The sequence below is a fragment of the Marmota monax genome, unplaced genomic scaffold, assembly GCF_021218885.2.
Source record: "Marmota monax isolate L192 unplaced genomic scaffold, Marmota_monax_Labrador192_F-V1.1 WCK01_AAM20220418_F8-fsc00014, whole genome shotgun sequence".
Classification (NCBI taxonomy): Eukaryota; Metazoa; Chordata; class Mammalia; order Rodentia; family Sciuridae; genus Marmota; species Marmota monax.
This window is the reverse complement of record NW_026695222.1, coordinates 22,019,838-22,047,642: the sequence shown is the minus strand read 5'-3', so window position 1 is coordinate 22,047,642 and position 27,805 is coordinate 22,019,838. Positions and strand designations below refer to the sequence as shown.

Here is a 27,805-nt window from a genome sequence, read left to right as displayed (position 1 = left end):
TGGACGTCACCATTAAGCAATTCTCTGCAAAATTCTGCCTTCCATAGAGAGATGTTATATGGTTAGATTTTCTTTTGCATTCCATTCCCTGTCCCCAACCTCCAGAAAACACTTGCCAAAGAAGATGAACCACCTAAGCATTAAAGGGACAGAACAGATAAGGCATATTTAATCATCTGGACAGGAGGGAAGAAGGGGCGATTACCAGCACACACCAAATATTCTGTGCACACATTAGCTCACTGAGTCCTCATGATAGCCCAGGCTGATAGCTCCCATTATCCTTATTTAATGAGATGTAAATTGTCCAGAGAAGATAAGTCATTCTCCTAAAGCCACTCAGCAATGAATGCAAGGGGAGGGGCCGTGAGGCGGGCAGTGTATTCTCTTGGAAACAGAGACTTCTGGGGGAGAAATGATTTGAAGCAGAGAGAATAAATATAATTGTCGGTATGTTGGGCTGAGGATGCTGGTGGAATTCCTGAGCAAAATTGTTCCATGGAACTTAGGAATGCAGAGGTAGAGTTTGGGCAGGAGGTGGATGTTTGGAACCTTCCTCTGAGAGAGAGCAGTTGAGAGTATAGGGTTGATGGAATCAGGACTAAAGAGAGATTAAAGGGCAAAGAGGACTGAGGGCTGAGCGCCAGAAACTGACTGTGATTAAAGATTCCAAAGGGGAGAGGAGCTGGCTAAGCAGAAAGATGATAAGAAGAAAACCACAGGAACCCAGAAGAGAAAGGCACTGCTGAGAAGGAAGGGTCGGTTGACCCTTACAGATGCTCCAGGAGATGGAGGCTGAGAGCCGGGCACAGCCCAGACACTCTGTAGGTGAAGTCACTTCTGCAGCTTCTGGGGTGAGGGTCGGGGAGGAAGCCAGCCTGCCTGGGAGTGCTCAGAAGGTCACTTTTAAAAAAAAACTATTGGGCTATAAAACAGAGGAGAAAGATGAGGTTGGCTACCTGAAAGATCAGTAAGTGCTGGACCCAGTTATAGAAAGCGTGGAAGAGCCTGTGGGGAAAGAAGAGGCTGGAGATGATGGACAGGGGGAGAAGGTAGGAAGGAGGGTCTGGGGGCAAGCTAGGGGGGTAGGAAAGATGGGTCTGCTGAGAACATAGGATTGAGAGGAGGCATGGAAATGGAGGGAAAGGAACAGAAAAGAAGTGATAACCTGTTTCAGTCAGCTTTTTGGGTAGTGTGATCAGAAGACTTGACAAGAATAATTAGAAGAGGAAAACCTTCTCTGGGGGCTCACGGTTTCAGAGGTCTCAGTCCATAGACAACTGGGTTCATTCCTAAGGGCTTGAAGTGAGGCACAACAACATGGCGGAAGAGTATGGCACCTGGGGACGTGGCACCAGGAAGCAGAGAAGGAGCTCTCCTCATCTTGACAAATATAAACCCCAAAGGCACTCCCCCAAATGATCCACCTCCTCCAGCCACACCCTCCTGCCTAGAGTCACCACTCAGTTAATCCCTATCAGGGGATTATTGCACTGATTAGTTTAAGGCTCTCCTAACCTGATCATTTCACCTGTAAACATTTTTGCATTGACTCACATGTGAGCTTTTGGGAGACACTTCACATCTAAACCATAATGTGACCTCCAGGATCCCTAGATTTCAATAGGGATCTTAGGGTGTTAGTATAGACCCTTGAGGGGAGCCTTGAACTCTTGTTACTCAGCATGTAGTCCAGAGACCAGCAGCAATGTGGTCAATGCAGCATTTAAGACCTCAGCTCAGCCCTCTTGAAATAAAACCTGCAAAATGACAAGATCCCCAAGTGATTCCTTTTCACATTAAAGTTTGAGTAGCACTGACTTAACCAGAGTTAAAGTTTGAGAGGCACTGACGTAACAACAGAAAAAGACAACGGGCCCCATTGTTCCTTTATAGCACATAAAAATAGTTCCTTCCTCAAAGGGGTTGGGGACTACCTGGTCCCTCGCAAACCCTAAAATCTTCCATGAAAGAGGAAGTTTCCATCATTGTTTGGCTAACCAATCTCTTCAGTGAACTCAGAGTTTATACATGCAACAACTATTCACAGAGTGCCCACCATGCACCTGGTACTGTTCAAGGTTCTAGGGATTTAGGAGTCAGCACAAATTAAAACCTCCTCCCACACGGAGCTATGTAGTGTGAGTCATAGAAAATAAACAACATATATAATAAAAATGAATAGCGAGTGACATATTGGAAGCACTAAGAAGAAAAAAAATAAACCCAGGAGAGAAGATACAGTAAGTGGAGAGGAGGAATGGAGGAATTTTTATTTCCCTAAAATAAAGAGGCCACCAAGTACTTTCCCTGAAATGATCCATACACAAGACCAGGAGTCCCAAACATTTTCTGTAAGAAGCCAGACAGTAAAATTTTTTGGCATTACATCTACTCAGCTTTGATTTTGTCTCATGAAAGCAATCATGGAAAATAGGTCCATGAATGAGTGTGGTAATGTTCCAATAAAACCTACTTAAAATAACAACAGAAAAAAGACAGTGGGCCAGATTGGGCTTGTAGGTCATGGTTTGCCCATCATTGTCCTAGACTTTTGAGTGAGAGAAATTGAGATCCAAGCCTCTCCCTGCTTTTCTGAGCTTCTACTGTGTGCTGCCTCCTGCACTTGGTGTCACAGACCCAAAGGGGGATGAGGTCAACCCTGTACCAATTCACAAAGGGGCAGAAGCTGAAAGGAATTACTGTCGGTCCTAACTATATGTCACATTCATCTGATGCTTATAACAAGTTCTGAAAGATGTATGTCATTGGTTGAGTTTATATAATTAATACTATAGTTTGAATATATACCTATACAACCAGGAAGCAGTAGGGCCAGAGTTTGGACCCAGGACAGCATGACCCTTGATCCCTCCCTAAACTTTTCACCAATCCCTCTTCTTCAGAGGATGGAGGGACTCCTGCCTGGACCATGTGCTTGGAGAGCCCTTGACCAGGTTGCAATATCTAAATGTCAGTCTGTCTGCCTTTAGAGTCTTATTTCTCTTGGTAGGGACAAGAAGTGGCACCTATTCTGGGATGGCAAGGAGACCTTGGGTGCAATTCTGCATACTGAGAACTGGCCAGGTCTCCCAGATATTACTGTGCGCAGGGAACATGCTAAGGGAAGTTGAAGCTGATAGTCCTGGGAGGCTGCATCAGAGGTAACCAAAGAGCTGGAGTAAGCTTTGGCCAAAAAGAATGATAATGACCAGGAGATCGTTGTCCCAGTAAAAGCAGATCTGTGCATGCAAAGCTCTGGGAACCCTGGCACATAGGAGAGTTCAGGAAAGGATTCTTCCCCGTCCCTCTGGTCTATACACATAGAAGGGGAAATATCATGGGTTTTGATGTCAGGCCTAGACCAAAATTCTAGGTTTGCCTCTCCTGCCAGATTATTTTCACCTTGAACCATCATGGAACTACTTTGAGACCCAGTTTCTTCTTCTGCAAAATGGTGATAACAACAGTGACTTCTCAGCACTTTAGCAAGGGATAACGGGAGAGTGTGTGTAAGGTGGCAGGCACACAGTAGGTATCTTATAAATAGAAGTCTTTGTTCCTCACATCCGGAATAGACAGAATTGCTTCTGTAGGGTTCCTTTTTGCCTTTCTACAGTAAAGCAGCTCCCAACAACTTCTTTTGTTCAGTGTTTGCCTTTTAAAAGGATGTTAAGAGTCAGCGTGTGTCCACAGGTTAATTTGCCTTGAGGTGTGCGATGGGCACAGTGATTGCATTGAACAAAGACATGTTCGTGTAGGAGTTCTTTAAAAAGCACTAACAGTTTACCAGTTGTTCCAGTCCAGAGAGAGAGAGAGAGCACATAGCTGCTTCACTAAGCCTTGGACAAATGCCTTGTTCCAGTGTCCCGGACATGGGAAACTGTGACATGTTCCAGTCTTTGCAGACACTACTTACTGCATGGTCCTCCTGGAATTTTCCCATATGGCTCCTCTTTCCCCCCACTTTAGCAAACTCAAATCCTGCATCTTTCTTCAAGGCTCAGAACAAAAGCTACCTCCTACCAGAAGCCTCCGCTGATGCTCAGCACCTGTGCATGGCCCGTTTCTCTGACCTCTCACAGCAGTTATTTGTATGGTGGGCAGGAGAAGATGTGTCTTAAGGTTGTTCCTGAGTCATGAGGGTGCTTCCTGACACACATAGGACCTTAGGAAATGTATGGGAGTTACATATGAAACAAATAAAGGAACAAAATGTAACCAGGAGCCCACAGCCAAAGTCCACAGGGAGATGCTCTTCTTTGAAAAGGGAAAAAAATGCTATAAATTTTTACATAGTTCTAGACCCTATACCTTTCTTACTTCTGTACCATTAGGGCAAATTCTGCTCCTGATTTTGCACCTGAGTGACCTGAACAAGATATGTCACTTTTTTTCTGAATCTCAGGTTTTCAGCATGTAAAATGAAGATTTTAAAAATATGTACATACAGAATTCTTGCAAAGATTCCACGGACATAATATTTATAAAATACCCAGCACATAGTAGGGCCTCAACCAATGTAAGAGACTGCCTCCTGTCCCCAAATGCATCTACCTTTTCACATCATCAGATGTTACAAACCAGATTTCATTGCCTCCGTATATTTAAAGAGGCATTTAAAAATAATTATATCAAGAGACACTCAAAATCATTTTCAGTCATTCATCAAAATCTTTGAATAAAAATGAAGAAAAAATAAGGAGAGAAGAAAACTATTTAACGAGGATACATATCAATTACCAAGTGCCAATAGCAGATGCAGCATCTGCAGGTGAACATCTAAGGCAGGATTATGCGTTCAGGACAGAGAGTTCTCTGTCACTGTGGCTGTTCAGTCTAGGGGAGGACTTGGGTGAGAATCTCATTCTCAAGCTCCAACATCCCAGGCTCAGTCCCTTTGAAAGTGAGGCCTGGGAATCTGCATTTTAATAAACAGATTATTATTTTGCTAGAAAAATCACAATCTTTTTATTTAAAGGGAGCATTATCTCTTACCATAATGGCCTTCTCAAATTTCTATAGATGGTATCCATAGCCCTGGGGTTGACACCTTACTGTATTCATCTTTCACTCATTCACCCTTCGATTCAGTCATTCACGAAAACTTCTCAGATGATGCTATACCACCCTTTGAATATTTGCATGCCTATCTTTTTGTAGATAGGAACTATGTATTGCTCATCTTTCATTCCCATTGGCTAGCTCAGTACCTAGAACAAACCTGGCATCTTGAGACTGTGTTGATTGGATGACCTATATATGGTGGGTGAATGTGGTTGACATCCTGACAATTTTGTTTTATCCCCTATTGATTTATATTATTCCATTCTTTAGAAGTTAGTTAATATCCATTTTTCATTTATTTTGGTGTATGGTGACGGCGGGTTTTTAGATCACCTATTTCATAGTTTTATACTGGTTTCAGGTTTAGAAACACTGCATTTGTACTTGCATGTCACATTTTATAAATGCATACAATTAATGAGCACTATCACCATGAGATAGATATAAATGCACTAGGCTAGATCATGCATAGATAGATTTGGAAAGCGACTGTGACTGAGTGAATGTTTTAGAGTTTACTCTATTGGATTAAAGTCTAAACACATCAGTCATGAATACCAAACAGAGCAGATCTATAAGTCAGAGGCTCTGTCACTTTAATCAGGGAAAATACAAATGAGCGTTTCTGCTCCAAAGGTGGAAAAAGATTGTTGTAAATTTATGCCTAAGTTTAAGTTTTAATACCTATCCGGTGTTAAAGATGCCTTGCGGCTTAGAAAGGTCTGTCTGTGCTTCTAAAGGTTGCACCTCTGCAAATGTACTCAAATTTTATGAAGAAGTGAAAGTGGGGGGGGATTCTCTGCTGACAGAGAGGAGTGACTGACTGAAATGTAGTTAGCAGGAAAATGCCCGGGGAGGACACTGATGTGCCACTCAGATCCCCTCCAGGAGGGAAGGGCTTCCTCCCCAGCACTGCTGCTGGCAGACAGCTCTGGACCAATAGCCCCCTCGGGACTTGCTCTTTGAAGTGGCCTCATCTAAGTTCATCTAATAACAGATCAAATAGGATGTCAAAGTCACCCCAACTCTAAGGCATCCTGTGGGGCTGGCTTAAGCCATCACTGCCACCACATCACTATTCGGGTTCTCCCAATCCCTTTCCCTCCCTGGCCTTTCCTTGCCTCGTGTTCCTTCTGTGGGCGAAGCTTCCCTGATACACACCCTGCATGTCACTGTCTCTCTCTGAGTCTGATTTTCAGGAGACCTGACCAACTGGCTTTTCTACATTTTGGCCCCTGGAGACAAGTTGGGTTGAATTTCTGTGTCTCCCCGCCCAGAGCATGCTCTCTATTGCCTGTGGACCCTTGGCATGTCCACCAGTTGGAGTCATTACCTTATGCCTGATGATTAGTTAAACTAACTAGTCCTGCCTGGGGCAGGGATTTATTCACAGGTGTTTACTTCTCACCTGTGCTTGTGCTAGGCATGAGGTCCGTGGGGATGTTCCTACATACCTCTCCCCTGGCAGAGTTCAAGGTGCAACCCTGAGAAAACCCATAGTAATACCTTTTGCTGAAACAGCCACAGGAAAGAGCCAGGGTCAGGAGTGCTAAGCCACAGTGCTTCTTAGCAATGTGTCTCTGGGGGCAAAAGTCTGAAAGCCCCACTTTTAGCCTGCAGCCCCAAAGTGGGGATGATTCTTGCATTGAAGGTCTATAGCAAAGACAGGATTCTGAGCTGTGCAAACTAGGACTGCCTAAGTGTTTCAGCACAGTGCTGTTAGTGGAAGGAAGTGCTTTAGTTAAGCCCTGCAACGTTGATGAGGACGATAACAATTACATCTTGTTTGTGTGTAGTGCTTTCTCTCTTCCACAGTGCTTCAGTACCTAGTTGTCTGGTAAGGCTTGGGCATAGTCAGCAAGGTCTTATTAGGTAGATGATAATGCGGGAAGAAAAGAGCCCCGAGCACGCTGACTCTACTGTCTTGGAGCAGTCACTGGACTCTACCTCAACCTCAATTTCTCATCTGTAAAATGGGAGTGAGAAGGCTGACGTGCCAGAGCAGCGTTGGTGTTCAAGTGGAATTCTATTCATTCATGAGCATTTACTGAGCAATTCCTTTGTGCTAAGCACTGAGCCAGGTGTTGAGTATTTAATAAGAAATATTCTTGTTTCAAGGAACTCACAACTTAAGAGAGATTTGGACATGTCAACAAATGGTTATGAAATCATGTTATAAATGCATGAAAACAAAGAGGAGGAGTCCCTGGATCTGCTTTGAGGACAGAGCCAGTGGGATAAAGGTCCCAGTAAATTTTCTAGTATAAGTTAGAGGCATTTCTTAAAGAAATAATACGTTCACTTACTTTCCTCCTTGACCACACTACCTTCCAACACATTCACATACACACTTTTATTTTTTATAACTAGTTTGTTGGCATGTGATGGAAACAAATTTGAAAAGAAAAGAAGAAGAGGAAAGGAATGGAGTAGGGAGGAAAAGAAAAAGGGAGGAAGAAAATTTGAATCCTACGTTCACTACTTAACAGCTGTGAATCCCAAACATCTTTGTGTTTCAGTTTTCTCATCTATAAAATGGAAAAGATCATTCCTGACTCATTGGATTATCTTTAAAAATTAAAGAATATTGTATGTGTAGGGGGGGGATGATATTCATGAAATAGTAGAACTCTCCATGGGCAGTAGTAGCAGGGATTGGGTGTGTCAGAGAGAAGGGACAGCAAGTGAAACCACCAGCCTTGAGGTAAAAGGAAGAATTAAAGAGAATAAAACAGGTCATTTGAGGTGGCTGTTCTTCAACTTTACAAATTCCCCCCCACACCTGAATTGAATAGGGTACCTGTCCTCCTGGCACCCATCCCTGCTGGTATCATCAAGAGAGGTCAGAGTTGACAGGTGATTCTGGACAGAACCACAAGGGTAGACAATGTCGTTTTTATACAAGAAGACTTCATAGATCAGTGGGCAGAAATAGGGCTGAGTTAGAAAGTTAGAAGGTGGCCTTAGCTATTTCCAACTATAAGAGCTGGGGACACATTTGTTCCTTGTGATATGGCGATGCCAACACCTTCCTTTAAAAAGATGAAGTTCTCAGAATGCAGCAGTGTAGGGTTCTCATTCACTTCTGATTTGGGCCATTGGAAATGCTGCCTCCTTCCTGGGGACAGAGCTCAGGTAAGACAGTCAGGTGGGGAGAGAATGCAACTCACAGCCTGTGAAGAAGGTTGGAGAGCTGATGGAGTTGGGCAGACACTGCCTAGACATTGTGAAATTCCCCAAGGTCTCCTTAAGGACAGCATGATTGAGAACCACGTGTCTGGAAGCTCTTGGGAATCCAGGGTCATCAAATAAGGACATTTGGAGGAGCAGCATGAAGGCCTGGTCCGGACATTTAACCCAGACGTTGGTTGAGAATCTGGTCCCAGCAGCTTCTCAGATAGGACTTTGGTTATGATGATGAAACCCAATTTTAGAAGGCAAAGTCCACAGAAGATAAGATGCTCTTAGACCGCATCATGTCCCTTTCTAGATATTCATGCCGACTATTCTCATGCTGTTCATAACCATGTTGAGGTCATTTAATGAATGGCAAAAATACCCCCAGGTACATATTTAAATAGTATGCAAATTTTGCAGCAGCAGTCATTCCTCATAGTGGTCTTGGTGCCTCTATAAGGAGAAAAAGCCCCTCAGCCATGATTAATCTCCTGGGAAATGTTTGTTCAGAAGCATCTATTCATCCCCGAAACCTCAAAGAACCCCATACTTGTACTGATGAAGTCTCCTTTTTAAAGGAAAATAAAAAATTTAAAAAAAAACTTGACTGAGCTGATTTTCAGAGCAATTTTTCATCTCAATGGCTTTGAACCCCTGTGCAGAAGATTCCAAGAGGGTGGAATTGGTGGGTGTATTACCACCACCTGTGTTTTTAAAGTGAAAGGATGGAAAGCTTAGTGCTGTCAGAACCCCATTTTTTAAATTTTTGCAAAGAGTGAAAATATGGTTTTACTAAGAGTATAAACCAAATTGAGCCTCAAGACTAAAGAAGGTTTGCTTTATTTTGGAAAGCACCTTAGCAGTAGTGCACTTTTTAAAAGCAGAGAAAGGCTGAAAGAGTCTTTATACTGTATTTTATTCTTTCTTCCCATGCCATTTATCATTTGGGCATCTACTGGATGAGGAAAGAACTTTTGGTGAAAAATCTAACCTCAAATCTGTTTGGTAAAGGATTTCATACTATTCTTTTTTCTTATCTTTGCTTTCTACTGAAAAGCTGCCAGGAAAGTAGGGACTAAGCCTTTTTATTTTTTTTTTCAGGAGATCCGTGGCTGATTCAGGGTGTATGCATAGAATCTGTTAGCATGCAGTTGTGTTCCATCCATCTGGGAAAGGGGCAATGTGCTTAATAAATTATTATTCTGCAGTCTCATCTCCCATTTCTTAAGGGTATTAAGCAGCAGTTTTACCATAGCTCAGAATGGGGAGGAAAACAATACAATACTCAGTACCTGGAAACAATATTGTTAAACAAAGAACATGGGCCAGATTTGGGTTCAAATCCTGGACTGTGTCACTTTTTAACATAACTTATCTGAGCCTCTCCTTATCTATAGATTGGGCATAGTGACAACAAGGTTTCTGCAGGGACTGATGAGGACCACATAAGGTAATGCACACACAGTAACTGGTTCTTCTCCTTTAAGATATTTTTTTGAATTTTTATATTTAAGTGAATTCATTTTAATTGATATGCAAAAGCATAAAAATTATACATATTAATGGAGTACAATGCATTGTCTCAATAGACACATACATGGCGCAATATTTAAATCTACTGATGACTATAATGTTTTATATATATACATATATACATACATACATACATACATACAGTACCTGGTTCTCTTGTCTGATGCAGAGTAGGTATGAAGGACATTGTATATCTTAGTATATTTTTATTTTATATTATTATATCTACTTGCATTTTGCATTCTTCGCAGAGTACTTTCACATCGGTATCTCATGAAATCTTTGAGTTAATCCAATGAGAACATATCATTTTAAATTTAAGGGGAACAAGGCTCACCAATTGTCCCTCACACAGGCTATATGAAAAAATAAGCCCATGAAACAAAGAGGTTCCAATTACCAGTGCTGAGTCCTTTTCAGGAATTAGGAGATGGGTGTGGCAAGGTTCTGAAAGAAGCTACTTAGCTTTACATGGTAGCAAAGCTGATGAGACCCATAGCCTCTGCCTGACAGAGAGGCATTCTATAGGTCTGAGCTGGGTGGAACAGACAATGAATAGGGTCCAAAGTTGGCCCTGACCTGAAAGTTTATAACTACTGCTCCAAATTACAACAGCAAAAGCAACAAGAGAACAAGTCTACATACTGCCCACTCCATTGCTTCAAATACACTCAAGTGTAGAAAGGGAACAAGATTATGCACCTTTGTACAATTGGTACAAAATTTATAATCTGCAATGGAGCAATAAGAAGATTAAAGAGAGCCTAAGGTTGAAACTGCTTTTTTGGTTGTTTTTCAAATAGGCCTGTGAATCCAGGCTGGGGAGGTGGCTCAAGCGATAGCGTGCTCGCCTGGCATGCACGGGGCGCTGGGTTGATCCTCAGCACCACATAAAAATAAAATAAAGATGTTGTATCCACCAAAAAAATTTAAAAATAGGCCTGTGAATCCCACTTTTAAGTTTATTGAATAAACTTTTGTCTCCTAGCACATTTGTGTTTATAATGACCTGTATAAAGGGTTGTTCCCAGATAGACTTTTTATTCAAATCAGCTATACCAGACCCAGAGAAATATTCTTTTTAAAAGTAGCTGGGTAGGCCGGACTAGATGGCACAGGCCTTTAATCGCAGGGACTCAGGAAGCTGAGGCAGGAGGAGTGCGAGTTCAAAGTCAGTCTTGGCAACTTAGCAAGGCCCTGAGCAACTTAGTGAGACCCTGTCTCTAAAGAAAATACCAAAAGGGCTGGGGATATGGCTCAGTGGTTAAGCACCCCTGGGTTCATCCCTGGTACCAAAAACAGCAGCAACAAGAAACCAGTAGCTGAATAAGGAAGATATTTAACTTGATAAATTAAGTTGAGGACAGTTGAGGTTTGGGAGCTTCCTTTCCCCCTCTTTAGAATAAATGCACAATGTCTTTTCAGCTTGATGCAAGAAATCCTGCTGGGCTTTGATTGCTCTTGCATTGTGTCTGTAGATCTATCTGGTAAGAACTGACCACTTAGCAATGTTCCCACTTATCCTGGGAACATGGTGTGTCTCTTCGTTCCTGTAGATCTCCCTTGATTTTTTTTTTTTTTAACCTTTCTCTTAGTTTTCGGTGTGTATATCCTTTGCATGTTTGGGTGGACTTCTACCTGAATGTTTCTTTTCTTCTGTGTCATTTTATAAATAAAAGAGAAGGAAAGAAAAGCAGGGCTGTCATAACTTACCTCCGTGGAAAGGGCTGTTGCATGAAAGATGGGTTAGGTGAGCCAGGCCAGCTGCTTAGCAAAGGGCCCAGGGTGAGGTCCCATCTGTCTTGTCCTCTCACACTCCTGTTGGTCCATTCAGTGAGTGGAGTTAAAAGGGCTTAGATCCGTGTGGTGTTAAATCATCAAGCCCTCAGCAGACCTGGCTTTGGATCTTGGCCCAGCTGTGTGCTCTTGGGCTTGTCTCTCGCTCTCTCTGATCTTCATTTTCCTACACTACAAAGTGGAGATGATACAAAGTTGTAACTTGGCCAGAAACCCCTAGCAAGTGCTCAATAGACACGAGTTATTTTTGTTGCCAGGAGGAAGATGCTAAGGGAAGCCTAAAGAAATTTCTGACCATGCTAATCTAAGGCTAGAACATGCTGACTCTAAGGAGGCAAGCCTCCCATCCCAGCCAGGATGGCACAGGAGAAATCAGGTGTCCCCAAGAGTGACTCCTGTGTTGGGGTACTATAATCTACCCTCTGTGGCATTAGAAGCAGGACCAGTTCCCAGGATTGCTCAGTTTCCTAAGTTACTGGACCCCCAGACACAAAGATCTTGAAGCAGTAGATTGAAATAGTATTTCTGTAAAGACAAATGCAGAGCAGACTTATCTTTCCATCAGCTTCAGTTTATGATTGCCCATTAAATTCAATTGCTTTCTTTAGGAGGCTGGTGTTGGGACCCGTCATCTCTAACCCAGTGCCATCCATTCTAGCTTTCCCCAGGAGTGCAGACAGACCAGCCGCCTTCCTAGTGTACACTAATTAATTTATCTCATGCTTGTGATTTTACGGCGCTTAAGTGCTGGAGCATTTCTGTTTATTCTTCTCCCTGCAGAGCACCTCACAACGCAACAAGACCATGAATCTCCATTGCCAACGCCGTCTGTCTTGGGCTGGAGAACAGCCCGCCGGCTGCCTGATGTCTTGCTGGCACTGCCTCTTACAGCCAAAGTAACACATCCATTAATTTATCCTTAATGACATTTTGACATTCCAATCAGTTCATCAGATGTTCCTTTTGCAAGACTTCTCCTGCACGGCCGGGCAAGGGTGCCAGGCCACTCCTGATACATAATGCATGAGGCCGGTGCGCTGCTCAGTACCTTTGACAGACACACACGTCTACTACTCTAAGATTGGATTTTGCTAATAGCTCTGGCTCCCCGAGCAATCCACACTGATGCCTTCAGAGCTGTTTTCTTCTGCACTTCCAGCTTATTGTGCTTAGAGGAAGATGGTCAATGCCACACACATAGCAGTGCTATTTGGAGGAAGTAAGGTATATCAATCCCCTGCCACACCCAAAGGGCTCAGAGAAGCTTGAGTTCCAATAATCCAAATGGACCTGTGACAAACCTTAAATTTCATCTTTTTCTCTGCTACTATTTAGAAATAAGATTCACGAAGACATTCTGATAACCATAATGGATATCAAAGAAGAAAGGAAAATGGTGCTTAATCTCCTCAATTGAACATATCAGCCATCCACACATAGATGCTCTGCCTCCTAGTTGTAATCACAATGTAGACACAATTTTATTTTCCAGCTTTTTTAACATAATGTTCACATTTTTTCCATGCTGTAACATAGTTTTCATTTTTAATGGCTCTCCATCATTTTAATAGCTGCATAATATTCCATCCAGGGGATGCACTATAATTTACTGAGCTAGCTCCCTATTGTTAGACATTTACGAGGCTGTAACTGATCATTTGCTATTAAAGAGAAGCACCAGAGGAGGGTGAGGGAGAAAGTGGGCTCTGCAGACTGAAGAACAGGGCTCAAATCCCACCTGTTCCCTTTACCTGTTTTATGAGTTTAGGATTAAGGCCCCTGGGCCTCAGATTTTTTTTTTATCTATATAAAAAGAAAGAAAGAATCACCACCTTATGGTGGTATTATAAAGACTGGAGCTGGTTTCAAGGTACCAACCACATGAAAGTGTCTATGAAATGTTAAACTATGACATTTGTATGTATATACTAGTGGTAGGGGAAATCTTCCTCCCACCCTAGGAACATTTGGTAATGTCTAGAAGCATTTTAGATGCCACTCCTGGGAGTGGTGGGAGCACCTTGCACCTGGCGGATAGAAGTCAAGGATGCTACTAAAAGTTCTGCAGTGCGCAGGTCAGCTCCCAACATACATATAACAAAGAATTATCTTGTGCACAATATCAGGTGCCTAAGTTGAGACTCTTGCATATCTGAAGCATTTCCAGCCTTTTCTGCATGACATATGTATATTGCTTTATCATTTACTTAGGATAAAGTCCCAGGAAAATAGGATCCTGGATTAAAGGACACCTATGGTGCTAAGAAACTTTAGGAAGAGTGGATTGGATTAGGATGGAAGGAAGGTTTCAGGTGAAGAAAAAACAGCATAGAGGTATGTGTTCCTTTCTGGTGCCAGGGCTGAGGCTCCAGGGGCCTGCGTTCTTAAAAGTAGAGTATCCAGCATCAACTAAGAAGGTGGATATTCAAATTTCCTAGTCTTATCCTAGCTTTCCTAAATGGGAAATGGTGATTGGAGCCCAGTGATCCCTGTTTCAACAACCGCTCTAGGTGATTCTGATGCTGCGTGCTCAACTTGGTCAGTCATGGCTACACACCCTCTGCAGAAGAAAGCGATCTTATAGAACAGCAAGGAGGATCTGTTCAAGTGCTTTGTGCAGAAGGAGATGTATAGGGTTGAATCAAAGCCACAGGGAAGCTCAAATATGGGACAGAGTAACAATAAAGGAATTAAAGTGTCACTCACTTGCTCACTCATTCAATACACATGTTTAAAGCTCTTACAATATTGTGCCAAGTGCTTAACTAGGTAGTAGAGTAAACAAGAATATGAACTAGGATGTATTATGTGCATCTCCATAGAGGGAACTGCACTCCTGGGTTGGGCTGCCTGCAGACAGTTCCTGGTGTAGAATTGGCCAGTGAAGGACTGGAAATCTTCTGGCTGGGTGTGTTGCAGGGGTATCCAGCTAGGGTGGGAGGATGACTTGGAAGACCCCAGAGACCTTTCTAGCCCCAGTAATCCAAGATTCCATACCTTGACCTGAAATCAAGTGTCCAAGCATCACTAGGAGGAAAACATCTGCTCAGCTGTCTGGTCTAGCTCGTGATCATAAGCTCAAGTTTGGATGGAGCAAGGGGGCTGGGGGCACAGGGAGAAAAAAACAGTTACTTTGGTTCCCTAGAGTGTTCCTGTTGGGAAGCAGGTCAAACACAAAACTCGAGTCAAACTTAAGGCAAGGAAAAGTGATGCAGATTGCTGTGGTGAGGAAGGCAGAACTACATGTGTCGAGCAGCTTTGTATGTCAAAGACCATGCTGGGGAGTTATCACTTATTATTTCCAGTCATCACAGTAAATCTCCAGACTGGGCTGTGTCAAATTCTGTTCTATCAATGAGGAAACTGAATCCTGTAACCTCAGAGATGGAGACTTGATCATGAACACACAGCTCATGAGAACCAAATCAGTCCAGGTCCAGAATCAGTGGTATTTCCAGAGGACTAAGAGCAGAGGGGCTGTCTGTCTTAGCCCAGGGTTCAGAGCTCAGTGGCCTTGAGATGCTCAGGGCAGCTCCCTCTTTCTGAACCACGGATTCTGGGCCTTTCCCACTAGGCTCTACTTCTGGGCCCCAGGAGAAGCGTGGCCATGTGACCTGTGGGAGAAGAGCCTCTGTCTGTCGTAGCCCTCTGCTATGCTGGATCCCTGCCAGCTCCAGAGCCTGTCCAGTCACATCTACTATGCCCTTAAGGGAAACAGTATGCTATGTACTATGTAGGAGAATACATCCAGGCAAGAAAGAGAGAGGCAGAGACAGAGAGGCAGAGGCACAGGTATGGGCAGAGTGATGGAGGTGATCGGTGGTGACAAAGGTCCTCTGGCCCTTCATTCAGTTGTGATAAGATTTGCTGCAGCTGTTTCTATAACTTTGCCATTGTGGGGGGTGCACAGAGAAGCCCCAAGCTAGAGGTCTAGGGATACAGAGGTAGAAGGAAAAGGACCCACAGCTCTGTCCCAGAATGGGTACCCAACAGAAGCAGTGAGCAGACAGGATACTTGAGCTCCCTGCAATTGTGTGTGTGTGTGTGTGTGTGTGTGTGTTTGCCTGGGGAAGGGGAGGGAGCCAGATGAGAAAGCTTTAGAAGACTATTGGATGTACTGTGGATGTTTGGCTGAGTGTGACACGACAAGGAATCTTACAGAACACTCAGAAGCTTGACTGCGTGGGTTTGAACCCCAGCTCTGCTTCTGGAAGCCTCGGTGACTTTCTGTGAATCACTTTCACTCTCTCTGCCTCATTCCATCATCTGTGAAATGGTGACAGCACTGCTGTGACTTCATGGAGTTATTAGAATTAAAGCACTGCCTATATTGTGTTTGTAAAAGCCTTAAATCGTGCCTGACATGGGGGAAGTGCTCTGTAAATGTTTATTAAATAAATGAAATAATTATGATGTATTGACATGGCTCTAGTTTCCTCAGGCTGCTATATAACAAAGTACCACAAACTGGGTGGCTTAAAACAACTGAAGTGTATTTTCTCCCTGGAGACCAGAAGTCCCAAGCCAAGGCTAGGGGGGGAGAGTCCTGCTCCCTCTGACACTCGGGGTAGAATCTGCTACCCCTTCCTAGCCTCTGGTGGTGGCTGTCAATCTTGGTGTTCCTTGGCTTGCAGCTGTATATCTCATATCTCTGCCATTATTGTCACATGGTCTTCTCTATACAAACTTCTCTTCAGACCCTAATAAGTTCTTCTTAACTTGGCTACATCTGCACAGGCGCTATTTCCAAATAAGTTTACCCTCACATGTACCAGGGATTAGAACTTTGACTTATCTTTTGCAGGAAGGTAGTGGGGAGGGACAGAGTTCAACCTACAGGAGTAATTTAAAAAGCATCCGTTCTTTCTGTGGTCCATGATGCTAATTTGGTGAGATAGTTGGAGCTCTGAGCCTGGCACCCATGCGACCTTCTGGTGTTATATTTTCATTAATGAAGCCTGATTAAGATTCTTCACTCGTTCAGATCAGCTGAAGAGTGAGTCCATCCCAAATTTTGGATGCATTAGAAAATTGCCTGCAAAGCCTATTGATCACCTGGAGTTTCTGATTCCGTGGACCAGGGATGGATGGGGCCCATGAAATTGCAATTGCATTGCTAATATGTTCCTAAGTAAAGATGGTGCTGCTGGTCCAGGGCCTACACTTGGAGAACCACTGTTCTATGTCAATGGTGCTCAGGCTTGTGACTGATTATAATCACCTGGGGAACTTCTAAAAGCCAGGCCACACCCCAGACCGATTAAATTAATTAGAATCTCATCAGTCATTTGTGACCTGCACAATTGACTTGTACAGCCAAGGTCAAAAGGCATGTGTACAATAGATTGTTTGGGAGAAAAGTCCTGCACGTTATCTACCTTAAAGGGTTCATGTTAAATAATGAGGTCATATAAATTAAAGTGGCAATGTCTTAGATTGAAAAGACCGTCATATCAGATGTGCATGCCTTGGGCAAAGTGTTTTGCTAGCAACGTATCTTTGAATCCTTACAGCCACCTCAAGGGAAGTTCTACCATCACCTGTGTCCCACAGTTAGGAGAAAACTGACACGGAGAGGGATGAGTAACTTGCAGGAGCTCCCACAACCAGTCTATACGGAGCCAGGGTTGGTGCCAGGCTTTCTGGCACCAAAGCCCATGTGTCAACTGCTGTACCACCTAGCCTCCTCTAAGGAAAGTGGTGTGTATTCCTTTAGGCCCTGCACAGGTTCATATTCTCATTCAAGCATTGACCCTGACCTGACATAGCCCCGCAACCTCTGCTTCAATTACAGTGATTCTGAGTTCGTGGGGTTGGGGTTAATGAGGTTTTACTGTGTTTATAAGAGACTAGAGTCGTGTGTACCATGGACTGATTGTGCACTTCTAGTGCTGGAATAGCTGTTCTGAGAAGCAGGACACAAAGCAGAGCATGGTCCTGGGGCTCCCCCCCCGCCCCGTACTGTGTGCCTTGGCTAAGTGCTTCCTTGTCCGGGCCTCAGTTTCTTCTTCTGTAAGGTGAAGGGATGGCGCAGTTCCCTTCCCGTTGTGATGTGTAATTGCAGCTAGAATCCGGTCATGTCGGCACAGATCATCCTGGCTACACAGCACACAGGCCTCCTTCTGAAAGGGGAGGAGCCACAGTTATGTTTGCTCAGTCCGCCTCCTCTGGGATGAGATACCTCTTCCCTGGCTCCAGGTTCAAGTTTTCCCCATTTCCCAAGAAAGTCTGTCTAGAGATGCCAGTGGAGGATGAGACAGAGGAAGGGCCAGGAAGGAGAAGACTGCCTGATCCATGTTTCCCAAGGAAAGTGGGCATGGCTGTTCACTTCTAGGGAGAAACCTTGGGCAGAACCCCCAGGATCCCCTCCAATCTGCTGGGTCCTCCCGTTCCTAGCCCAGAACAGGTTTGAGGGATTTTCAGAATCTGGATGCTGGAATCCCCCTCTACCTCTTTTCCAAATAGTTCTCTGTTCTCTACTTGAATTCCTCCAAAGACAAGAGACCCAATACTTCCGAAAGGCTGAACAGGGCAGGACTCACCTCTGGCTTCTCCCACGAGGGTCTCCTTCTGACGTCCACTGGGGCACAGTAGGTATCCATTTACTATCTGTCTAACAAATGACTTAACAAGAAGGAGAAAAATACAAACTTTTTGGAAGAGATGAAGACATGGAAGAGAAGGGGGAATTTCAATTGGGCCTTAAAAGGTGAAGAGAAAATTACAAAAGAAAAAAAAATTTTTTAAAGTTGGGAAGGGCTATTTGAATGTTAGGCACTTTCAAAATGAACCAAGGTAGTTGAATATTGCTAGAAATTCCTACCTGTGTCAAGCCAACCTCGTCCTAATTCTGGCCCCTAGGACCTCACAGCCAGATGTGGGATGAGAACTTCCCCCAGTATTCCCTCCATGAGGAATACCCTTCGATGTTTCAGACGCCTCCTCTTGTAGCGTGATTCCAGGACACTTGGCAGCCCTTCATTCCTCTCCCCTAAGCCATTCCACCTGCACGATCCCCTGTGAAAAGCAATGCTCAGAATGAATCACAGGGCTCAGGGTCCACCGTGGCACATCCTCTCCCTCCTGCCCCTTGCTCAGCTAACAAGCAGAGGTCAAAGAAGCCCCAGAGCAATCCGTGAAAGGGGAAAATGCCAAGAGCTGCCGCCACGTCACATCGTCCCCACCTGTCAGGAGCAGTAAACTTTGGATTGCTATGTCTTAAAACATCCTTCGGCTCTGGAAATGTTCCTGTAGAGGAATAAATAGGCTTGTGCATGTTCGCTTTTTACCAGCTTTTGGTACCCCCTACTGGTGAAATGGTGTGACCCACAGAATCTCAGAAGAGCTAGAGAAAAAATTCCAAGTTCAGAAGGTAATAATAAGTACTTGAGTCTTGAAAGCCCCGAGGAGTCCATCCGATCATCCCCATGAGTTGTGTGATCACTTCATGAAGATTTCTTTTACAGCATTTTATACCTATGGATATTCTGTAGGCTGGTGGGGGAGGTGGAAATTCTGACATCTGTGAACAGTCCATTAATTCTGCAAACATTCCCAGAAGAAAATGCTAAGTTATTAATTAAAAGTATTCCTAGGTAGCCATATTCCAGGGTACAAACTGATTTTTTTATGTAGTTTTTTTCCCCTTTTCTTTCCTTGCACGTATCTGCTTTTTAAGTGGTTATAATTTGTGTCCAGAGCAGTATGGCAATCCTCTACACTTCAAATCATAGACTTTTAAATATAAATCTGTGCAACAAATCTATTGAACACTGGCTCTGTGCCAGACACCTAGCAAGAAACTGGAGTAGGTGCAAAGAGTCAAAAGCCCTTCTCCCAAGTGGTCCTGGCCCAAGTGGGTGAGAGAGTGGAATTACTGTAACTTGAATAGAGTGCTCAGCTGACATGCACCTAAGAGTCCCTGATGTCCTGTCAGGTCCCAATCATGTTTGAGCTCTCTCAGAGCATCAGATATTTCTTCCTGGCCTTCTCCATTATCTGTTCAATGCCTGTTGTTGCTGTTAGTCTCTGGGTTCCGTGAGGGTCAAGGTCAAGAATATATGATCTTCTTAATGTCTAGCAGAGACTGATACACATACATGCTGAATAAATATCTGTTCAATGGATGAGTCAGCCAAGAGCAGGAAATTACAATTCTATTAGAGAGGAGCAGGGCAAAGTCCAAAAGAGATCTGACATTTGAATAACACTGAGACTTGGAGGATGAGGAAGAGGTGGTCCCTAGAAAAGAAGGGGACTCAGGAAGGAATAATTGTATTGAGTATTGGGTGTGTGTTGGGTGGGGGGGTAGCTGATGTGTCCTAAAAGGAGGTATGTGTGGAACAGAAGCCTAAGTTGAAGTATACAATGTAGTTTTAGCTATTCACAGGTTTGGGTTTTCTTCTCTCTTTGAAGGGAAAAAAAAAGAGAAGTGGGATAAATTAAACTCTTTTTGGTACTGGGAATGAATATCAGTTTTCCTGTGTTACTGACAGTATTTTTAATATTTAAATTTTGGATTCTGAAGGAATAGATAGTGCCTCACGCTAGATTTCCTTGCCTTCTTTATGGACTCCATTTCCACCTTGTAGTTGTGTTCACCTCCTGCCAAAGCCCCTGGGCAGCATTCTCCTCACCTCGATCATGCAGGAGCGGTCAGCTGTAGAATGTACATGAAGGACACTGCTGTGGCTGGGCCTAAAGGTCCATGAGTTAAGGGCTTGGATTCAAGGGCAGTGGTATTGGGAGGTGCTGTGGGCCTTGAAGAGTGGGACCCGGCGGGAGGTCCTTAGGTGGTTGGAGGTGGCCTTTAAATGGGCTTTGGGCATCTTGGCCCATCCAGTTGTGCTCTTTGTTTCCTGGCTCGTGAGTTGAGCAGTGTGCTCCACCACCCACATCCCCTGACATTCCTCTCCTGCTCAAGGTTCAAAGCAATGGGGCCACTGAAAGAGCCTTCAGAACCATGAGCTGATATAAACCTTTCCTCTTTGTAACTTAATCATCTGAGGTATTTCATTGTAGTAATGCAAATCTGACTAATGTACATGTCATGTCTGAAGTTTTACAACTCAGCTTTCTGACTTTTAAATATCTACATGTTTCAGAGAGGCTCTGATTTTTATTTTTTTCAATATAGGTATGCTGAGCTACCCAAACATTTCTATAAAATGCCATTTTTCATAGAATCTGTGAGACCTTTTTGTTATTATTATTCCTTTGGAAACCAATGATTTGTGCCCAACACAGCCCTCTCCATATTATTTTACCCTGAATAGAATGAGATTGGTTAGCAGCTCTGCCCCAGAGGAAATACCAAGCGTCTGATACATACTCATTTATAGTTTTAAAGTTAATTCTCTTATCGGATTTTCTTTTTATTTCCTGCTGGGGGAATGTGAGCAGAGCTCAGATAGAGGCAAAGGATATGCTGTATATCTTTTCAAATTTATGATTAAGAAGGTCACATATACATTTTTAAACACACTCCTTTTTGATAATAAATGAAGAATAAAATTTTGAAATGTCATCAGGAGCAGAATTACTCACTTTTCTTTCCTTGGCGCACACCCTGCCTGTTGATTGTCTGCCGGTGGTAAGAAGGGGCCCTCCCAGGCAGTGATTCACTGGTTGTTTTTCTGTCTGCTGAATAGCTGCATGGGAAGAACAGGGTGCCTGTGGCCAAAGCATTGCAACCAAAAAAAAAAAAAATGTGTTTCTACTCTTGAGTGCCCTTCTTTCCCCAGGCCAATTTTGAAAAACTAAATAAATGAAGAATTCCATGGTAGGCTGCATTTGTCTTGAAATTATGGCCAAAATCGGGGAAGGAAAAGCTTTTCTCTTCTTGGTCTGAATTCTCAGGATTCACTCTCTACCTTTCTCTGCTCTGTTTTCTGCTTCCAGAGCACATTCTGCAGGGACTCCCCCCAAGGGGTGCTTCACCATCTCTGCCTCATAATTGGGCTCAGCTACTGATAACTGCTGTATGGGATCAGAGGGAGAGGGTTGGGTGCAGTCAGGACACCTTGGCCTCTGGTTCCTTCCTAGAGGTCACCTAGCACAGGCAGGACCCCTCAAAAGACAGCCAAGGCTCTTGTCCAGTGTCTCCCCTTTACAGTTCTCTTCTTGTGCTTCCTCTACTTGTTCTTCTGGATCCACAGGTGACAAACGGCTCTTCCGTGTGTGTGTGTGTGTGTGTGTGTAAATCTCTTTTACATTGGGGTGCCCTGCATTCTTTCCACTTTTGCCAGTCACCCTTTTTATAAATAGATGCTCCTCAAATCATCCCTATGTGTGTGTGTGTGCCATCTGTCATTCTCTGCTGTCTACACCTAGATCAGGGACCCAGGCTTTAAGGAGTTTACTACCAAACTGGAGTTGATATTGTATGAGCTCTAAAATACTTTTGCATCTAGGTTTATCCTTTCTTTGAATACCACCTCACATTGGGAGATCATTACCTCTTGAAATGCCCTATTTTATGAGCAGATGGATTCAACTTGGGAAAATTATTCCCTATTTTGCACCGAGTCTGACCTCTCTGGACACCTATTCTTTCTGCATGGATATAGGAATAACCACAATTGAATTTGATGCCAGGTCCTGTGGAAAATGGAGCAAGAGGCCTGGAAAAATTAATCCTCGAGATATTTAATGTTTAACATTGAGATGCATATGGGTTGAGAAAACCCAGAGAGATCATGTGGACTTTTTAGAAATATTTGAATAACTGTTATATGCAAGAAGCATTAGTCATATTTTTAGATTTCTAATGAAATATCTAATACCTATCAGTTAAAATTTAAGGGAGGTGGATTTCTAATCCATAAAAGAAGAACTCCTTAACCTTTCAGTTCCCGGGTGAGGAATCCAAGTCTCCATCCTTTGATATAATTCAGGGGGAGACGGTATTCCACAGTGGGGCTGTTGGAAAGGGAATCCAGACACTGAAAGGCAACTCAGGTCTTCATAAGAACAGCAGCTTCCGGGCATGGAGTGCTCCCCATGTGCCAGGCACCGTGCTTTTTGTGTTTTACGAACCCTCTCACTTATTACAATGCTGTAAAGTTAGTTTGCCACAGTGTACAGAGGAAGGGTTCAGGTTTTAAAGAGACGAATGAACTTGCCCTGGGTCATGCAGCTGGCAGGCAGCAGAGGTAGGATACAAACCAACATCTGCCTGATGTCAAAGTCAAGAGTTTTGCCCCCCAGTGGTTGGTGTCAGAATCACCTGGGAACTCGGTGGCCACACAGAGGTCCAGGCTCTATCCTACATTCATGAGCCTGAGCCTCTATGTACTTTTTCTCAGGTGACTCAAATTTTTACCGAAGTTTGAAAACTATTGGCCTACACTATTATTATTATAAATGCCCTTCTGGTTCTGAGGGTCTATTCCTACGTGCATAGCTATGCATCAAGTTCAGCTTTTCCTTTTCTCCCTTTGAGCTATGAGACTAACCTCAACCCTCACCACCCCCAACCACCATTCCCTTCTTCAACCTACCATTAGTGGGTGGGTTGTTCATGAGCTCAGTCTCTGAAAAAGACCAAATTCTAGACATGAGAACAGAAAGACCAGCCTGGCCTCTTCCTCCTCTAAAGGAGAGCGGAGGTGGCATCGTACAAGTCTCACTGATTTTTGTGCGCATGGTTTGGATAAGGCGGCATGCGTTCGCGATTCTATTGCATGGAATCTACTAGTTGTTATGGAGGACTTAGCTCTATTCCACCTTGACAGTGGAGAGCCTGGCTTAGCTTTATTTCTGGAAAATAAGCCAAGCGTGAGAGTAGAGGATGGCAGGCAGGAAAGGAGAGTAATCTATCTTTCCAATGCTTTATTTCAACTGGCACCATCTGACTGTGATTTTTTCCCTTGCACATGTCCCAAAGGAAGCTGGCCAAGAAGCAGAAGGAGACACAGAGTGGAGCCCAGAGGGAGATGGGGCCTGTGGCCTCTGCGGACAAACCCACCACCAAGCTCAGCGCCAGTCGCAATGATGAAGGCTTCTCCTCCAGTTCTCAGGACGTTAACGGATTCAGTAAGTTGAGTCCACTAAGGGGAAGGTGATATCTAGGTCTGGCATGACCCTGGTACTTCTGCTGTGGACCCCTCACAGTGCTCAGGTATTGTGAGACCCTGAGTCAGGATGCTTCCCTGGGATGGTCCAGGAGGAAGGTTCTCCCCTGCAGAGCCCTGGGGCAGCCCCTTCAAAGGAGAAATGGAGTATTTAAGAATATACCCCAAAGTAGAAAGAAATGGGACCAAGTCATCCTAACTGCTTGTGGGGCCTAAATAGAGATGGGTTAAAAATGATAATAGTAAAAAAGGAGGAGAAGGAGGAGGAGGAAGAGGAGGAGGAGGAGGGGCCTTTAAAGAGAAAAATATGCCACCATGAACTGAATTTTTAAATTTTCAAACTGTTTCACACATATCGTGTAAGGTAAGTGAGTCATGAACTATTACTGTCCTGGTTCTGGATGCTCAGGAAATGAAGGCTCAGAAACAGTCTCTCCAAAGTCCCTTGGCTGATATCAAGTCCAGACTGGAAGACAGACCTCTCAAGCCATGGCCACTTCTAAGCCTTAGCCAATAGTGACACATGACATCTTGTGAAGATTGAGTCTTCATGCAAAGCTAACAAAGGACCCCAAGCTAATCTAGGTGGTTAAGACTTCATGGTCAGCCCTATCCAAAGGAGAGCTCCAGGACTCTTAACCTATCAGGCTGGTGTGGTAATTACACGGTGGCATTCGCTCTTATCTTCCAACCATGCTGTAAGCTTGTTCTTTCCTAGATCTAATACGCTAGATTCCCCAACCTCTGCTCCAAATTGGGGAATGCAGGAAATCTAAAAGGATATTTATCAGGGACAAAATTCCTCCATATATTATATAAATTGCAGATGGAAGAAATCCCAACTTGCAAAAAATAACCTTAGGTATGGTCCATTTGGGATGATGTAGATCTATGAGAAGATGAAGGAAGAAAGAAAACAAATATTTATTTGCCACCTTCTGCACTTGCAGCCACTCTCTCTCATTTCATTCTCACCACAGTCTTGTAAGATACATGTTATTATTGTACCCGTTTTATAGGTAAGGCATCTAAAGCCAAATGTGTTTGGTTCAACTGCCCACAGCCACACAGCTTGTCCTGGATGGACCCAGGTCTGACCCATGATTCCTAAGCTCAAGGGCAGCACAGAATCCACCTGGGGAGATTTCCAAAATACATGTACATGGTCTCCACCCTCATCCACTGAATCAAAATCTCCTTGGGAATGCGAGGGCAGGGACTGAAGGCTATAGATTTTGTAAAGCCCTTCAAATGGTTCATTTTTCAGCATTTGCACTTTTGTTCTCTCTCTCTCTCTCTCTCCAATTATCTGAACAATTTAGAAGTTCACTTCAGACATAACACTTCACCTGTACAGAGCTCAACAAGTTTCCTAAGAACTGGGACACTCTTCAACACAACCACGATAACAGTATCTTAACCAACAAGGGAAACTTGATTCAATGATATCCAATATACCTATCCAGAGTCAAATTCTCTCAATGTCCCCAAATCTTCTTTATTGTTGTTCATTGTAATTCAGGCTCCAATCCAAGGTGCTCACACTGTGTTTGGTTTTCTTGTCTCTTTATCTCCTTTGCCTGTAGAATAGACTTCCAAACTTTTTTTTTTCCAGGACACTGATATTTTTTTTTCAAAGCCTGGGGGCAGTTTTCTCATAAAATGGTCTCCAATCCAGATAACATTCAGGTTAAACATTTGGGTAAAAATACTACATATGCGATGCTGTGTACTTCCCTTTGGATCATACCAATAGACACATGATATCACTTTGCCCGTTATTGACGATGCTGAGTTTGAGCACGTCTTAAAGATGGGTAATGGCTTTTAAAAACAAAGCCTAAGAGTCTACTGATTATTTTATGAGCAAATATTTAACTTTTGCTTTCCTTGGAGGTCAGAGGAAAATCTGTGGTCTGCTTAACCAAGCAACCAGTCCTTTTTCTGTCTTCGGTCCAGGTGAATCACAGGGATTCACACATTTCCTAGGGCCTGGGCAAGGGGATTTTGATGTAGACCAGGAAGGGCAGAGAAGGGGCCATCAAATAAATGAGGTTGGGTTTTGAAGAAAGGACCATCCCGAGCTCACTGAGGCTCCACTGTACTAGACCGGCTCTGGCTCTCCTGCTTCTGGCCCAAGGGTAAAGAAGTTTGTTTGCAAGAATAGCTGATTAAAAACACTGACCAACTATTACCTATTTATGCTAAACCTTTCCTATACAATCAGCCTCTGCGCACACTCTTTTCCTTTTGTGGAATTGCCATGGGAGGACTTTGAATGACAGAGATTATGGTCAGAGATGTATGTCGATCATTTTGGCTCTAAAATTATAGGCATTTGGTCTCAAGCTTTCTGATCTTAAATGAAAACAACCTGGGAGACTCTAATTTCTTGGGTTTCAAAGGGAAATATCACCATTGTTTTCACCATGCACCAAAACTTAGACCCTTAAAATGAAAACACCCAAGATGGAGATAAATTAGCTAATCAGAAAGGAAGAAGAAAAATATCCAGTGGAACCTAATTAGAGAGCTTAAAGGCCAGGGACAATCTTTCCAAATGATTAGATATCTATATGTGCACATTTTATGTTTAAAACGCACACACATATATGTCTGTGTATGAACACACAGACATGTATACACAACCATATTATGTTTATATGTGTTCTTTCATTTTAATAATATTACTTTTTAAAAAGCAAAAAAAATTAATTTTGTTTTTTATATACTCGATTAGTATGAAATGAAAATTTGCATGTATTTGAATCACTGAATATTTTAGAACCCTCTGTATGTATTTGGTGTCTTCAACTGCAGCTATAAACCCACATTGGGGATTTTTTTCAATGCCCTCAAGTGCATCAGGTAGCTTTTTAAATGCCCTGTGGAACCACTGGGATGAGATTTGAGGGAGAAAAAAAAAAGTAAGTAGTGCTTACACTGGAGATGTAGAAATTGCTTCTGAAATCACCCTGATGTATGTAAAATTGAATCTATTTTTGTGACATTAGGGAAGTGACTGTCTGGCTTCTGCATCAACATCTTTAAGAGGCCTTGAGATTATGTGCAAATGTTGTGCAGCACTGAGGGGTAGGGCCCAGGCAGGGTTGCTGCATCAGAAAAGAATATAAAAGAACGTGCTTTGAGCAATTAGTTCATTATTGGACAGGTAGGCCCTTGCCTAATTCAAATTCTGCCTTTTCCTGCATAGGTTCATTTTCTGGGGTTTTCTATTCCAAGTGACTGCTAAGTTGGGTGACATGTATTCAATCAAGGATACCAATATTGTATAGGGAAAATAACCTCTGGGCCTCAAGGGTGACAGAGGCTTTGTCTGGTAGGAGCTGTTGCTGTGGAGAGCTTTGGCATTCTTTAAAAAGGAGTGTATGTCACATTTCAAGGACAAACGATGTGCATTGTTTTCCAGTTAAAGAAATGCTAGCTTTTATTAAGTAATCTCATTTGATCCTACAGCCCTGTGTACTTTTTTTTTCCTCCCTCTGATCTTCTGTTCCCTGGAATCAGTTTCTGGGTCTTTCTCTGGGTACTCTCCTTATTTATCTGGGCTTAAGTCTTCTCCTTTATCTCTGGTATTCACATGTCATCTTCTCCTTATTCATTTTCAGTCCAAACAAAACTGCTTCAGAACAAATCCCTGTTGAATCCTCTAACACCTTAGCTGTCTGCCCTTCTCAGACTGTGTGTGACCGACTCCCTTGTTTGCTGGGTACCATTAGTTAACTGTCTTTATTTTTATGCTCCCACTTTATTGAATCTTACAACATCGGATGTGCAAAGGCAAGCCATCTCCACACATCCCACAAGTGGAGCCTTCAAACACCCTGCTGAGTCAGGAAGCAGGCATGAATGGGGGAGGAGGCCTTAGAGGTGGGATTCAATGGCCATTTCCTCAGTGCTTTATACCTGGCTGCCAAAGGCTGTGAGTCCTGGGGCAGTTTGAGGAGAGTAATTTCAGAGATAAATAAGTTGGAGCATTGTCTCACAGAAAATAGATTTTTATGTTTACAAGTTTATCATACTTTACGTCCTTCTGCAAGACACATAAGCAACAGATCCTTATGCCTGTGTTGTAAAATGGCTTGTAGGGTGATTTTTCACCCCATTCTGCAGATGAGGAAACTGAGGTTCAGAGA

General features: G+C 43.3%; 1 protein-coding gene across 6 annotated transcripts in view; it reads left to right on the top strand.

Annotated features, from left to right (window-relative positions):
- Ptprt (protein tyrosine phosphatase receptor type T) overlaps nt 1-27,805 on the top strand; it is a 1,068,074-nt gene that overhangs the window by 910,880 nt on the left and 129,389 nt on the right. For all 6 annotated transcript variants that reach the window (XM_058575678.1, XM_058575677.1, XM_058575682.1 and 3 more), the window contains one exon: nt 23,462-23,610. In XM_058575678.1, the coding sequence (XP_058431661.1) occupies nt 23,462-23,610 (149 nt within the window). The remainder of the gene's footprint in view (nt 1-23,461; nt 23,611-27,805) is intronic.